Source organism: Phalaenopsis equestris, unplaced genomic scaffold, assembly GCF_001263595.1.
Source record: "Phalaenopsis equestris unplaced genomic scaffold, ASM126359v1 Scaffold000206, whole genome shotgun sequence".
In the NCBI taxonomy this organism is placed as follows: Eukaryota; Viridiplantae; Streptophyta; class Magnoliopsida; order Asparagales; family Orchidaceae; genus Phalaenopsis; species Phalaenopsis equestris.
In genome coordinates this window covers 469940-486164 of record NW_018164648.1, presented here as the reverse complement: position 1 = coordinate 486164, position 16225 = coordinate 469940, and the positions used below count along the sequence as shown (strand labels likewise).

At 30.5% G+C, this 16225-nt stretch overlaps 1 protein-coding gene across 1 annotated transcript; it reads right to left on the bottom strand.

The window, feature by feature from the left end:
• Positions 1 to 316: 316 nt before the first annotated feature.
• On the bottom strand, positions 317 to 15848 carry LOC110023037 (DEAD-box ATP-dependent RNA helicase 38-like). Its single transcript, XM_020722248.1, has 8 exons — positions 15692 to 15848; positions 15307 to 15600; positions 15005 to 15220; positions 11987 to 12055; positions 5611 to 6012; positions 5420 to 5531; positions 591 to 676; positions 317 to 498 (listed from the first exon to the last, which is right to left on the bottom strand). Exons 2-8 carry the CDS (start codon positions 15508 to 15510, stop codon positions 436 to 438), a joined length of 1152 nt encoding a protein of 383 aa, XP_020577907.1. The 5' UTR covers positions 15511 to 15600; positions 15692 to 15848; the 3' UTR covers positions 317 to 435.
• Positions 15849 to 16225: the final 377 nt, after the last annotated feature.

The following is a 16225-nucleotide window of genomic DNA, read 5'->3' as shown; positions in this document are numbered from 1 at the left end:
ATCCGTTATCTTAATAGAAGGCAAAATTTCAAGTATTCATTAATATATTAATTAAATAATAAACAAATTTAATAATAATTATTATATATATATATAATTAGTGTTTCCAAAAAAAGAATCAATAAATAATAAAATAATATTATCAAATTTATGAAAGGTAAATATTAATAGATAAGAATGTAAAATTTTACAACACTACATATAGAAAAGTGGTTAAGTTGTGTAATTTTTAATGATGATTGGAAGAATCATAAATTGAGAGTGGGCAAATGCTCACCCCCTCACTATAAGGTGTTTCCACCCATGATTAACCCCCACATAGTTTCAAAAATCTAGACAAAGCTCAATATAAAACAAACAATTCTCTGTAGTAAATATCGGCCAAAAAATTATGGAGCATTCCAGTGGGAGCAGAGTGGCACTTCAACAGAAAATCTACAGCAAGCCAGCATCTTTGAGAGCTTTTTCAAAAGCTTCATCGCTTTGCCAATCTTCTACCTGGAAAGTGCAGCAGAAGTTGACAGCTAAGAAAAACATAGGTAAGTGCAGTTCAATGGTCACAAAGCGTGTCAAGAAACAAAAAATATTACCTCGGGTATAATGTGATTAAAATGGCGCTCAATCTTCTGTACAAGCATCCGATCCCTATCTGAGCACAGCAAGTTGAATGCAGCACCTGTTTCCCAACAATTTAAGATGTCACACTTTCTATAACAAACCAAAGCAAGACGACAACAAAAAACTTATATTGCCACGACAACAACAGATGAAACAATTATTCAAAAGAACAATGGAGTAAAGATGAAATAAAATAACGTAAAAATCTTAATGCTTTCAAACAAAAGCCATATTGTCATGGCCTAAGAAGATCGATCATAAAACATACTCCAAGTCCCAATTTTAATAGCTCAAAAAGAAAAAGGGGGAATTTTACATACATATCACACAATTCTTATGTTTTAGATATCTAACACCAAAAGTTTAATATTTACACCCATAACATCTTGGTGCCGTAAACATATTCATGAATTGGTGCATTTCACTTCTTAAAAGATAATGATTGTGATATTTTTTAGGTGGTGTTGAAGAATTGAGTGATATGCATGTAAATATGAATATTTAGGTGTTAGACATGTAAATACATAAAGATAAGAATTGTGCGGTATTTATGTATATGCCCTGGGAAAATATAAGAGCAAAAGACACAAGGGAGCGAGAGCAGGACTGGAGGTCTAATAAAATTTGCGAGTGTGAGCAAGGAGAACCCAAGGTCACGTAACTGATGCCTTTAGAGGCTTCAATGGCTTCGGCATGGACATTTGAGGGAAAGAAAGGAGAAGAAAAACTTGCCTTTCATTTTCTTTCCTCCCTCTTCCTCTCCTCTCATCATCATCAAATTCATCTTTATTGGGTAGATAATTTTCAAGACATGTAATTATTTACTTATGGTATTTCAAATGATATTTTGATATGCGGTAATTAGCCTTGCAAGTTATCTGTTGCACAAATTACCAGAGAACTCATATACATTAATCTTACTATAGAAATATATCCATTACTTATACAAACAATGAATTATATTTATAGGTAACTAAGGTTGATCATATTACAATCATTAATAATACTTTTATAATAATAAAAAAATCATATAATATGTGCTTTTGTGTATTATAATCTATTATTACGTAATAAGCCCTATGCAATATTTGGCTAGAGCAGAATACATACATACACATGTGTACAAAGAGAATGATATACGCCAGATGAATCCTTTATGAAGAATAAATGCAGTTTATGCATGCAAATAAATGTTTTAACATTTGAATGCAATTATCACCTGTTTACAAATAATTTTTTTATTTGATTTTATGAACCCTACCACATGATAATAAACATCATTCATGATTATGAGATCCAAAACTCTACCTTGTACATTAGACGTTATATGTTTAAATAAATAAAAAACTATAGGGAAATTTACAGACATAGCACACAATTCTTATGTTAACTATAGGGAAATTTACAGACGTAGCACACAATTCTTATGTTACATATCTCACTACTAAACTTTCATATTTGCATACAGAGCACTTTGGTACTTCAAAACTATGCATGAAAAGGTGTAATTCACTTTTAAAAAGTGGCAACGGTGTTATTTTTATGTGATACTAAAGTTTTGAGTGTTGTGTGTTTAAGTATGAAAGTTTATGTGGAGATCTCAAAATACATAAGAATTGTGTGATATGTATGTAAATGCAACAAATTTCTTATATGTTGCTCGTGATTAAAATTTGACTTACTGATTTTCTTAGCTTTAAATATCAAAATTCATAGGTCAAATTTTAATCATGAGAAATTAAAGGATATTTTGAGACAAATGAAAATTTTAAATGGCATAAGCTTCGTGATTAAGGAAGCTATGAGTTACAAATTTTACAGAAAAAATACTTTTTAAAAAGAATTTTATGTTGAAACGTCTAGAATGCAGAATCATAGGAGAACAGCAAGGAGAGATGAGCAGTTTTATGGCAAAGCCAAACCAAGAGTGGGACGAGTAAGCAAATATAGAATTAAATTAATAAGAAATAAATAAGGAATGTTTCGGGCTGCAGATCATACTTAATCATCAAACTTATACAATATTAAAAGGAATAAATATTAATAAATTAAATTGATATATTATGTGTTAAATTTAAAAAGATATACATGGATCATGTATATCTTAAACTTACAAAAAATACCTTAAACAAAATAAAATGTACAGAAATATTTACAAACAGTAAAACTAAAAAGCTAATATTTATATCAAATAACAAAATACATATGTTTCTCTACGACATATTACATATGATATTAACTTAACTTGCAAATTAATTTATATGTTAAATTGTCCACTATAAGTTTAATTTATTTAGTATTTTAATGAGCAATTAGTAATTTGTAATGTTAATCTATAATTTAATTAAATAAGTCATTTTCAAAGATAATTTCTAATAATTTTTTTAATATTTACTAATTTTGCAATAAGATTTTACTAATGATTAGTAAATTATTTTATTAAAGTTTTTTACTAATCATTTGTACCCTAAAAAATTATTATGAAATTAATAATTTAAGTTAATAACTCATAAATATTTTAAATATTAAATTTTTTTTTAATTTTAATCAGTGAACGATTAGTGATTCCATATAAATAAAAAATATTATTGAAAAACATGATTTTAATGTGTCTTAATTATAAAATTATTGAAACACAAATTAAGTTTGAATTTCAGAATAAAAATTAAAGTGAAGGAAAATGTAGATTTCTTTTGCGTTTAAAAAAAACAAAAACAATAATGTGTCCTAATTGTGGTTATGCTCCACTATAAATTTAATTTATTAGAAGCTCAACTACTTATTTATCCATTTAATATGCTCCCTTTTAAAATTTCACATTTATATCTTATTCAGTGAGACTTAATCCATAGAATTTGTTACTTGCGAATTTATTACTTTATGATTTTAGATTATCAGTCATGCATCATCTTAGATGAGTGTTTTTAGTATCCTTGAAAGATAATTCAGGTGGCATCATTAAGTTGAATTAATCAATAATTTATTCCTTCGCCAACTTATTGATTGAACTAAGTTTTAATCGTTTTGGTAGATGATTAGTAAGCACTAGTGAATTTAGATGCTCTTATGACCTTTTACCACAACAAATTATTTTTTAGATCCTTCTTTATTCTAAATAATTTATCAACAATTACTTTATAGCACAAAATATGGCTCTATAAGAAATCTTACTGCATAGATCTAAATTTATTATTCTATTATAGCATAATTTTAAGCTAATATTCCATTAACATGTTCATACTTACATTATATTGCTCATAAGCATTATTCCTCTATAAAAGCATCAATCCTAAATATCTCTTTTGCTCATAAATATTACAAAAATACTTCTCTGTTCATTTAGCATTCTCTTGATCATTAATTAAGATTCATTGTAATGGTTTGTTATCAAACTACTCCAAAGGTTTGATGTCCATTTATCATTTGGACAATTTAGAAAGTTTCATAGACAAAACAAAGTATCGTCATCATTGATTAAGAAAATTCCTAAAGAAAGCTAGCTACTTATTTCATAATTAACCATTTACACTTAAGAACTTCAGGACAAAAATGTAAGTAGTCATAAATTTATGGACATTTTAACCCTACAAACAATAATATATAAAAGTTATTTTAAAAATAAAAACAGACGTACATCTTACTGCTAACAAATAACAAAATAAAAAATAAGGATAATTGCATAAATAAAATATCTAAATAATATTGCTATATTCATGTGTTGCCAAAAAACAGCTACATGAAATGATAATTAAAAAAAAGATTAAATTGATAAGCAGGATGAATTATGACTGAGAACTCAATAGATGTTTCACACTACATCAACATTACATCAAAAAGTCTACAGCAAATGTAAATAGAAGGTATTATCCTGACAACAGGGAGGTAGCATGGTGAAGCCTCACCTAAACTCAAAGTCTCAAACAGAGATTCTCTCAAGTACATCCAAGGAAGTTTGCTATAATGCGCTATAATGGATAAAGCTAGACGGATTTTGCCATTAATCAATTTTAATGAGGGTAATTTAATGAACCACAGCCCAATGTAAGGAAAGAAAAAAAAAAAACCACAACCTAATGCATAATCTCTCCTTCACTCCGTCAACTAGCTTCATATCCATGGTTCCATCAATACTTCTACAGTCCTAAAGAAATGATAAAAATAGCTCTTTGATCTATAGTCAGAAAAATGAAAATCACTAAAACCAATTGAGTTTGTTACCAAAAGTAGAATATCAAACCCAACTTCCTAAATTGGGTATTTATAAAGGAACTACAATGGCAGTACCTTATCATATTCAAGAACTCTTAGTCCATAAATAACGAAACTAATTGGAGCTGAATTCTTTCAAGCTAAAGAGAATTAATGTGAAGCTTAAAGTTACAGTAGTCAAATTAAAAAATTTTGCGTTGTATCCATATTTTTTAACTGATGCACATCTATATTTTATTTAACTGGCCTTATAGTGAGGTATTTCTAAAAGTTCTAATTTTAATTTAGTTAAGTTGCAACGATGCTCATTTCGGATTAAGAACCTTCAGCCAAAATCTATAGATTATAATGTATGATTCATTATAAACCTAATGTACTAGACATGCATTGTAATATTTGCACATCAAGAATAAAGGAAGAAGGTAGGCTTGACTTGAACTTAGGAACTTAGGAATAACCGTTTGACGGCAACAAAATGAAATCATCAGTTAAAAAAATAAAAGACTATATTCAATTCACAGGATGCGAGCAACTAAGTTTCAAACAAAGCAATAGAACAAGCACTAATGAGGAAGCATGGTACAAAAATCACCTTTGCGACCAAATCTTCCAGTTCTGCCAATTCTATGCAAATAAACTTCGTGATCAGGCTCTGATGGGAAATCATGCTTAACAGGGAGATCAAAATTGATAACCAAATTAACCTGGAGTAGACAACAAGCCTCATAAAATAACCGTACAAAATTAACAAGATTGTTTTTAACAAGTGCATGAGATAGATACCTGTGACTGATCAAAACCTCGAGCAAGGAGATCTGTTGTAATAAGGACTTTTGTTATTCCATCTTTGAATTCCTTGATAATCTTGTCCCTATCTTCTTGCTTCAAGGCGCCTTGGACTGCCGTACACTCATAACCATCTTTAGATAATGTCTGATGTAACATTCTGGCACTATTCCTTGTTTGCACAAATATTATAGTTTGTCCCACCTTTTGCCCAAATTCAAAAATCTTATCTTTTATGACTTCAATTTTGGCGAGCTCATCAGGACAGTTAACCTTATATTGCTTCACTTTATCAAGTGTGAGTTCTTCTTTCTTGACAAAGATCTGATTTCCGTCCTTAACAACCCTTGATACAAATGCCTTGACAACATCATTAAATGTGGCAGAAAACAGTAGTACCTGATGAAGATTAGCAACAGAGGGACAAGAAATATTTAGTTCAGGCAAATAAGAAGCCAAAAGGGAACCAAAAGGCAAAAAGGGTTTAGAGTTTCATACTGCTCCTAAAAGGTGAGTAACATTTATTTATCGAAGATAGGTATAACTTTTTTCATTAAAAGCGTTATCCTTAATATTCATACTATGTTCTTGATGTTTTACAGGTCTTTAATCATGCATTAATACACAATTACTGCTCTATGTAGTAGATATTGTTTAATATTTATAATGGAGATATAATGGGGAATAGATATAAAAAAACCAAGAATAATAGCTAATGAAAATAGCTTAAAAAACTACAAAACAACGCTATTCAAATCCAACAAAAGTGCAATTTAAATTTCAACATATACTTAAATATCATATGAAATACTGTAGTTAAGAAATCTGCTCCTGTAATAACGGTCCACCAAATAACCTAATAAATAATATTAAATGGTTTTATAATGAATGACTATAACAACTCAAACTCAATAAATAACGCCTATTACAAAATTATGAACAATAATTCATCGAGGCATACATCATAAACAATAAAAGAAGCATGATTATACATTTATATATCGCTCATCAATCAATCATCATTTTCAATAATATTTAGATACATATGTATACTTATTTTAATAAAAAATCATGAAATTGAAAAGATAAACAACAACCCATAAAAATACAATGATTTTCAAAATATTCAAAACCCTGTAAGCTCGCTAGCCCGATTATTCAATATCTAAAAGGTTTTTACTAATTTACACACAATTACAACCAGACATACAATTTCTATAAGTTATAATAAATTTTTAATAAGCATTTCATAAATGATAAGATCAAATGGAACTCTATGTGAAGGTCTTGATATGAACTCATGATTAATTTCACTAAAAAAAGACAGATAGGTACTGAAAATTAATAGTTAGCTAAAATAGATTTAACCTTGACAGTAAAAGTCAACTTAGATTAATCATCATTAATATGAAATTAAACATACATCTACAAACAAAATAAAAATTTCTCCCAATCTTATTAATGTCAAAGTACAAGAATGATTGCACGCATCTAATTAAAGTTCAAAACTAATCTAATATAGTCTAAATGGTTGAAAACAATAAAAAAAATCAAATATAAATTTAAGGAAACTACTCTTTTTATTATTTCGAGTGAACAAAAAAGGCACAAAGCCTAAAAAAGTTGTGTAGAGAGAGGAGACAACAATGAAGAAAATGGAGAAAAAAAGAGAGTAGAAAAGAAGACTCATTATTCATGTTTGCTAGGTCGAGAAAGAGTACGAGGAGGCTCTCTAAAGACAGCAATGAAAGAGATACAAAAAAGAGAGAAGAAGTTTTTGGCAACTAATAAGAAAGATTGAGGAGGGCTTCAAGATGCCCGCCCTTTCATTCCGTTAAATCCAATTTAAGCTGGTCAAGTAATCTGTGACTTCTATGATAATCACAGAAGTCGACACTGCCAATAGAGAGGATCACGTGGAGCAAGTTTGATTGAGGTTTTGTAGTTGCTTACACAAGAGAGTTCATCCAATTCCATAAAGGGTCAGGTTTGATTCAAGGCTAATAGCCGGATTTGGGATATTACATTCTAGTTATATTGCACAATTTTTTAATGAATTTCAGTTGAGTACTAGTTTTGTTTTCTCCATCTTCTATCGCTTTTCCTGTGGTATCAAAGCTTGGGTTGCTCTATCATATGGTCAAGCCATCCACATAAGTAAATAGGGAATTACTCTAGAGGACAAATTTACATGTCCAGTGTCACCACTAAACTAGAAGAGATTATCTCTCAAACAACCAATAGGCTGGAAAATAATCTTATTCTAATCACAAGACACAAATTCAATGGCCGAAATCTTCTATAAAGGCCAAAATCAGTGATAATATTCATACATGGTAAAGGCAAAGATTAACACATATGCAAGCGAGAATTTGAGATCTGAAAGTAGTATGATAATGTCCTTATAAGCTTCTTCACTATTGAGATAAAAGAGAATTTCTTACTCAAATCTACTATCAATGGCATTTGGGTAGTTATCAAAAAAACGTACTCAAGTTATGAGACGATCTCAAACTCTTTTTAGAAAATCATTTATAACTACAAAAAGGTGACTTATCCCTCAGTAATACTTCAACTCTCTCAAATTTCAACGACAACAAATACGTCTTTTTGAAATCCATAACTGTTAATGCTATTATAATAAAGCACCATAAAAAATGATCATTGAAGGTAAATGGAAAGCTATTACTTGAGCAAGTTCCCAAATCCATTTATGAGGCCATCAACATTCCAAAATGGAAAGTTGTTGTAGTTGAATAAATTCAAGTTCTTGAAAATAAAAATATTAGAAATCACTTATTTACCACCATGGAAAAAACTTGTAAAATACTTGTACTGTTTACGATCAAATATAAAGTAGGTACGAGTTTAGAAAATTTAAAGTCAATCTTTATTTCAAAAGAATATACCAAATCATAAGGCATAAACTTCCAAGAAATGTTTGCACCTATTGCCAAAATTAACCATATTCTAGTACTTCTATCTCTTAGAAATCTTACGTGGCCAATATATCAACTCCATGCAAAAATATCTTTCTTAAAGGTGATAATAAAAATGAAATATAAATCAAAATAACTCTTGGGTTCCATCCACAATTCCCTGCTAACAAAGTTTGCAAAGTCAAGAAATTCTTGTAAAGCTTAAAACAAACTCATCTAGCTTAGCTTGATATTACTTCAGAGTTTAAGAAATAATAGGTATAGTCAATGTCGAGCCGACAATAATTTGTTTATTAAGAAAAATTCCAAGGAAAAACCAGATAACCTGATCATATATGTCGATGATGTTGTAATTACAAGAGATCTCAATGATAAGTTAGCAACCATCAAACAACTTCTAGCATGAAACTTCAAAACCTTAAGAACTTCCTAAGAATGGAGATTGCTAGATCTCACATAGATAAATAGATCAATATCCCACATCATAAGTGTATTCTTGATCTCTTAAAAGAAAATATAATATTTGATGCAACCTAATACATCCTCGCATGGATCCTAATTTACATAGGATAAGAAAAATGCAACATTCATGTTAATAATAGTCTCAAAGACATGTTGGCAAACTCACCTGCTTCACTTGTACTAGACTTGATATTTCCTTCTTTAATATATTGATCAAACAATTCATAAATCACCACACTATGATCACATGGATATTATGATGAGAAGCCAAAGATACCTAAAAATGATTATTTAAAAAAAAAAACCACATGAATAAAATTTAAGTTTTCACAAACGTAAATGGGGCAAGAAGAGCGACTGACTGCAAATCTATCTCAGGCAATTTGTGGCTAGGTAGAGTAACATAGTAACACCCTAATGAACCAAAGCACTCGATGAAAATCTCGAACTCCACTCAATTAGGACTCGATCATGTTCGTTCAAATTAGTAAATAAACAAACTTGAATAATTTTTAAAAGCTTAAAACTTAAATTAACTAAATGTGAACATAATCGAACTTATTCATTTATGTTCGCAAATAAACTAGATTGTTGTTCAATAAGAAACTTACTAAATACTCAATATTAAGCTCGATTATAACTCATATAATATAAAATATATTATTTAGATAAAATTTAATTATCTAGAATTTATTTAATTATATATTTAATAGTAAAATATTATTATATCAATAATATTTTTAGATTAATTATTAATATTTTTATTTTATTAAAATTTTGATGTTAGATGTGAAAATACATAAGACATGTTTTTATGGAATGCCCCTTAAAATTAACTTTGAACTCCCGTAAACCTCACTTTCTCTTTAGCCTCTTATAATTTCATCTCTCCCTGTTTCACCTGAAACATATGAAATCCCGAGTCACTAGGGGGTGCAAGCAACAAAGGCAACAATGAGACTGCATCATGCAAGGATCTTTGAAACTCTGGTCTCTAGTATATCTCTCATTTCCTCTCTACTCCTAAATCCTACCCGATTAACCCTTATATTTCTCATCCTTCCTCACACCCCACTTTACGCGCTTCAACTTCTTTAAACTTTATAAATCTTCTTTCAAATTTCATTTACTATATCCGAGAATTAAGACGAAAAGGAGGATAAATGGGATTTAAGATCCTGTATGGTTTAAAGTTGTTATTTTTGTTGTTTAGACAATAGTCGGGATTTAAGGCAAAATGGAGGAGAAAGGGGATTTAAGATTCTCAAGGACTTTATTTGGTCATTTTTGTTCATTGGTAGGATTAAACTTAATGTTGCTTAATTCCTACTGCCAAACAACCCCTAAATGAGCGATTTTTGGCAAAAAATAGAAGAAACAAGATTTAAGTTCTTGTAGATTTCAAAGTTATCATTTTGTAGTTGTTTGGTAGGATTAAGGTTAAATCATGTATAAATACTAGACAAATCATTCTACTAAACAACCCCTAAGTGAGAGATTTAAGGCAAAATGGAGGAGAAACAAGGCTAAAGATAATGTAAGGTTTAGAGATTATAATGAATAAATTATTAGCTGCGATTAGATTAGTAAATTATTTATTAAATTTTTTATACGAAAATATAAATACTCGTTTGACTTTCTAGATCGTTTAAATACTCGTTCACTTGTCATAAACAAATTAAGTACAAATTAAGTACAAATCAAGTTCAAACATTGAAAATTTTAAACAAATCAAACTTGAATAATATATGAAAGCTCAATACAAATTGAAGCCGAATATAAATAATTTATAATTATACCAAGCCAAGTTAGAACTATGATATATTCGGCACAACTTGGATTGATTATAGCCCTAATATGAAGTAACCTAGTAACCTGGAGAAGTAAATAACTTGTTGCCAAGAGCAATGCTAAAGTAGAATTTAGAGCTATAGCACATAAGATTTGTCCAGAAATTTCTAAAAATGAGCACATCAAATTACTATGATACAACCACGATGCAACAAGGTTGCAAAAAATTCCGTTTAACATGAAAAAATTAAAGATGGGCATATTGATCATTAGTTCGTGAAGAAAAAAATTGAACATTGGATTATTTCTCTTATTTGCACAATGACCCATTTACAAATTGCAGACATCCTAATTAAAGCCCTCTCAAGAAGAAACTATAACAGCTTAATTAACAAAGCCGGCAGTGCTAACAGTTTGTTACTCAGGTTAAAGAGAGGATTGGAAATTATATTAAAATTTGGTACAAATCAAGGGGAATCAAACAACTGAAATCCAATCCAAATTTGGTGCTTACCATGGCCATTCAACCAGCATGGAAGGAGGGAGATTTTTTGTTGTCAGTTGTCCATATTTGGGTTCCAGCACTTCTTTATTTCAATTCTTGTTTGTCTATAAACAACTCACACCAATATTGTCTTAAATCCAATATTATATATTAGTTTATTTTTATTAAGGTTGTATAAGATTTATTTCTTTCACTGCTACTTCATAAAGTCTATTTATATTGTCCTTATTTTGAATAAATTTAAATAAGTATTATATTTGTTCTCCCTTAACCACTAAGAAGAAAAAAGGATTCTATAATGTTGTTTGTAGATACAACCTAGTCTATCATCAAGCAGTTACAAAATTATGCTTCTCAGGTTTTCTGGAAATAATTCAAAAGCCAAATTTTAGATGACTTTGGTGTGGCAATAGAAAAATTTCACACAATAAGGATAAAATCCTGAACTAGCTAGGCCATCTAAAAAACACAGTAATGCCAAACAGCAACAAAGAAAGTAATATTAGTTTGCTAAACTAAAAAATATATATCAATTTTAGATACAAAAAATGAAATCTAGGGATGGATGGACTTGCTCACAAGACCAAGTCAACTAGATCTACAAGTTGCAAGGAAAACAACTTCCATTGGCATATGAAGATTAAACATGGAAAGGAACACTATAGGAATAGCATACCTGGCAGCCCAGAGTGCTGCTGCTTTGTATCTCCTTCATAATCCTCAAAGAATCATCTCTAAAGCCATCCTACATCAAGTAAACTCATTTAGATACATGTAAATTAAAGAACTCATTTAACTTAAGCATAAATAAGTGAAATCTTACAAGAATGGCCGCAGTTCATAATAAGTTTTAATGAATTCCATCATCCATATTATCAAAAATAATTTCAAGAAATCATAAAACAAATAGCATGAGCTAAGAAGAAATAGAAAAAAAACAAGAACAAAATCAGTAATAGCAGCTTCCTTGTCAATTCCTTTGTCAGACCACGGCATTATTAATTATGCTTTGTAATGCAATGATATAGACAGTAGAAGTACAGAATAGAATGATGTGAATTGTATAAAATGGTTGTTTAAAACTAACACAATTAAAAAAAGATGGATTACACACATAAATTTTAATCTTTCACCTTACTCTTCATTGTGTACTATTGAGTGTCATATTTTCATTTAATTCTAACAGATTAAGATCATTTTTGATACAATATGCCCAAGTCTTTTTAGGTATAGCTTTGCCTTTCTTAACATAAGTGGAATCTAAAACATCTGTTCTCCTAACATGATCATCAAATGGTCAACATCTACCGTGACCAAACCATCTAAGATGACTCTCTCTAATCTTGCCTGCCATTGGAGCTACAACAACCCTATCATGGATATATTCATTTCGCATTTTGTCTCTAAGAGTCAAGCCACTCATCCACCTAAGCACTTTCATCTCAACAACACTTAATTTTGTTTTATGCTTCTCTTTTAAAGGCCAACATTCTGTGCAACTCAATTTCTTTTCAATAACACAAAAGTTATTATTTTTCCTAACCACCATTACTAGAGTTTATCACCACTCATTCTCTATTCTTCCACCATCTCTTCTCCACCACTGCTTCTTCTCATCCCATTCTCCACACTGAAGCTTAAATTAATGAACTAAAAAATAATTATCTCCCAACTTCTTGTCCTTCTTCCCCCAAGTTATGGGATCTTTGTATTTCTTTCTTTTCTGCTTGCAAGCTAGAATAAGGTGGTCAGATACAGAGAAGGATGCAATAGGTGCCACCAGCACCTTTGTACAAGTTTCTGTTTTTTCTAATTTTAAATTGCAAACTAAATCATTGTTCATTTTATTTAGCAGAGCAGAAAGCGAGTTCATACAGTACCTCCAGCATGAAGTGCTGGCTTCAAATGATCGGCAGAAATTAGTAAAATGACTCCCATAAGAAATAAATAATATTTTTCTCCTGTAATAATTTTTAAATTGACATGCAGCATGAAGTGTTAGACAAATCAAGCAATTATTTCTCACGAGTCTGTTTTGTTTAGGTTAGAGAAATTATTTACAGATTTCGTAACAATGGAGAGGATAAGTGATATTTTTATGTTAAAAAATCGAGTGGCCTATTAGTAAAACATAATTGAAAATAATTAGTTTTTTATGTATGTAAAATCCCTTAAAATAGGCTGAATGCATCTGCTATCACTGATAAGCCAGAAAGAAAAAGTTAAGTGTATAATTCCTTACAAAGTGCAGTTATGATTATACCACCTTTCACCTATAGGTTGCATAAGCTCTACAACATGCATTTCATAATTCTTAAAAATCAGTGTTCCAAGGCAAGTATTATGAATTCCTAGAAAGAAATATACCGAAAAACATATAGGACCCCATTTTTTTATTTTTTTATTATTATTATTTTTTTTTTTTTGCTTCCTGCTTAATACTATTTAATACATCAAAAGCAGTTCTATAGCACGAGTTTGCATATGCTTTTATCAGCCTTATTATACTATTTCGGACATCAGAAGCAGTTTCCGAGGGGTTTTGTAAGGGTCAGCTGTTTCCATTAAAATCCTAGCTATATGAAGCCAAGGAAAATTTTCTTTGACATCATGAGCTACATTGGCTTCATACAAAAAATGCTATTCTTTTTTTTCTTTTTTTTTGGTTTTAAGATTAAAGGGGGGTAACTCTAATTATTATTTAATTAATTAGAGTAGTTTAAATAACTTAGTGAAGGTAATTATCATGCAATTATTAAATTCATAAGAATTCATTATTAAATCCTGTATCAATCAAAAAAAAATAAATAGTTTAACTAATTAGGTACCAATTTATGATAAAGATAGTAAATTAATCAATATAATTGGGGATTAATTAGGCCAGTCTAATCATAATAAATTATTACAAACAAGCAAACAATTAATAAAGATACATGGTTAGGTATCAATATATTCTTATAGCACTAAATTAGCATGATCAATGAGATTAATATCATTAATTAATTAAAAATTAACATAAAAAGTATGTTTAACATTTAAACATTAGTTAGTTAACAAATCAACTATTTAATTAACCATTTCTCATTAGAATAAAATTATATTTATACTTACTAATTAGAATCATTTTGATCATTCAACCAACTCACATTGCATAGAAGCATTTACCAAATAGTTTTCCATGTACTTTTCTTGTTTCTATTTTTTTTACTTGTAAACAGGAATAGCCAAACTATAAACAAACCAAAGAAAAAGTCATATGAAAGCGATATTAATCTCCCAAAAAAAGTGAGTAATGCTCCACTATTTCGGTCTAAAAATTTTAATTGTTAGTTCCTTGGAAAAGAAGAAAAAACCATCAAATAAAAACCAAGAGAAGATTTCATTTACTAAAAATAATAGAAACACATCAAAAACATCATAAATTTAAAATGTAAGAAGAATCCTCATCCTAGCAAAAAACTTTTTCTTACAAAATGCATTCAAAAGCTATAAAAAGGGATATTTTCACCTATCAATTTAAGATCCTAAAACTTCAAATCAGTATGTCCAACAAACAACCTTACAAACTAATAAACAAGTTCATTGGGCCAGAGACAAAGTGGTCAAGAAGTAATGTTACAACAGCCTCATCAAAGAGACAAAATGATGAACATGCTAATATGTCATGAGATGAAAAAAGGGATGAAATTGATACCTCAGCTAGCATGTGATCTGCCTCATCAAACACAAGAATCTTCATTTCTCTGGTGCTCAGTTTTCTAGCCGACGTCCACTTCTTGATGGTACCCGGAGTGCCAATAACCACCTGATCAGTCACAGGTGGCAATTTTGATATCGGAACATAATTAGCTGAATCAGCAAATGATGTTATGCCAGTGAACTTTCCCATCTTTAAAAGAACTGTTTGATTCTGCTCAGAAGTGCAAACAAATCAGAAAACTTTCAAATATGAATGAAAAACAAAAACAAAAACAAAAATCAATTATTACTCAAAACCTGATGTGCCAGTTCCCTCGTTGGACATATACACATAGCCTGAGGCAATTTTTTGTTGGGATCAACCCGGCTCAACATACCAAGCACAAAACACGTAGTCTTCCCCGAACCATTATGAGCCTGAGCAACTAAATCCTTATACGGTGGGGTGAGGATCATTGGAAGGCTTATGGCCTGTATCTTGCTAGGGCTCTGAAATCTCATCTCGGTATATATTCCCTTAAGCAATTCCTTGGACAGATTCAGATCTTCAAAACTTAAAGCTGATGAATAGACTGCATCCCCAGATGTAACCTAGAAGTATGCTTAAACCCTAGTAAGTTCGAATCAAACCACTAAATTCAAGCAATAAAAGAAGCTATATTGAGATCAGGGTTCGTCTTACAGCATTGATCTCTGAATCCTCCGGGTTGTCCAGGAGCCCATCGCCGTCATTCTTCTCGTCAACCTTCTCTTTGCCCTTATCGTCAGATATCGAGAGGGACTCGATCTTGTTGAGCTCCGACTGCTCCGCATCCTTGCTGCCACTGGGCGGCAGGCGGGAAGGGGAATCTTTCGAGTTCTGAGTGAATTCCGCTGAGTAGATGAAAATGAAAATAAATTTATGGGGCTGTCTGGTAAAGGATTTAGAGCGGTATTTAACCTAGATTTGTGATAAACCTTGCCAAGCGCGGATCTGATAATCCTGGATTTCACGGATTTCAGCCGTAAATCCCTGATTTACTCGAAAAGGAAGATGTGTAGGAGCGGAAGAACGAGAAAGATGGGAGTTTGCGTTGTCTCTACGCCGCCAAAACGTCGTTGCCTTCCGGGCGAAAAAATATTATTTACATCAGTACTATAAGCACGTAGGAGTAACTTCCTCAGTCAATGAAATCAAGTAACTACCACGAAAAAAAAAAAAAACGGGGGGACACTA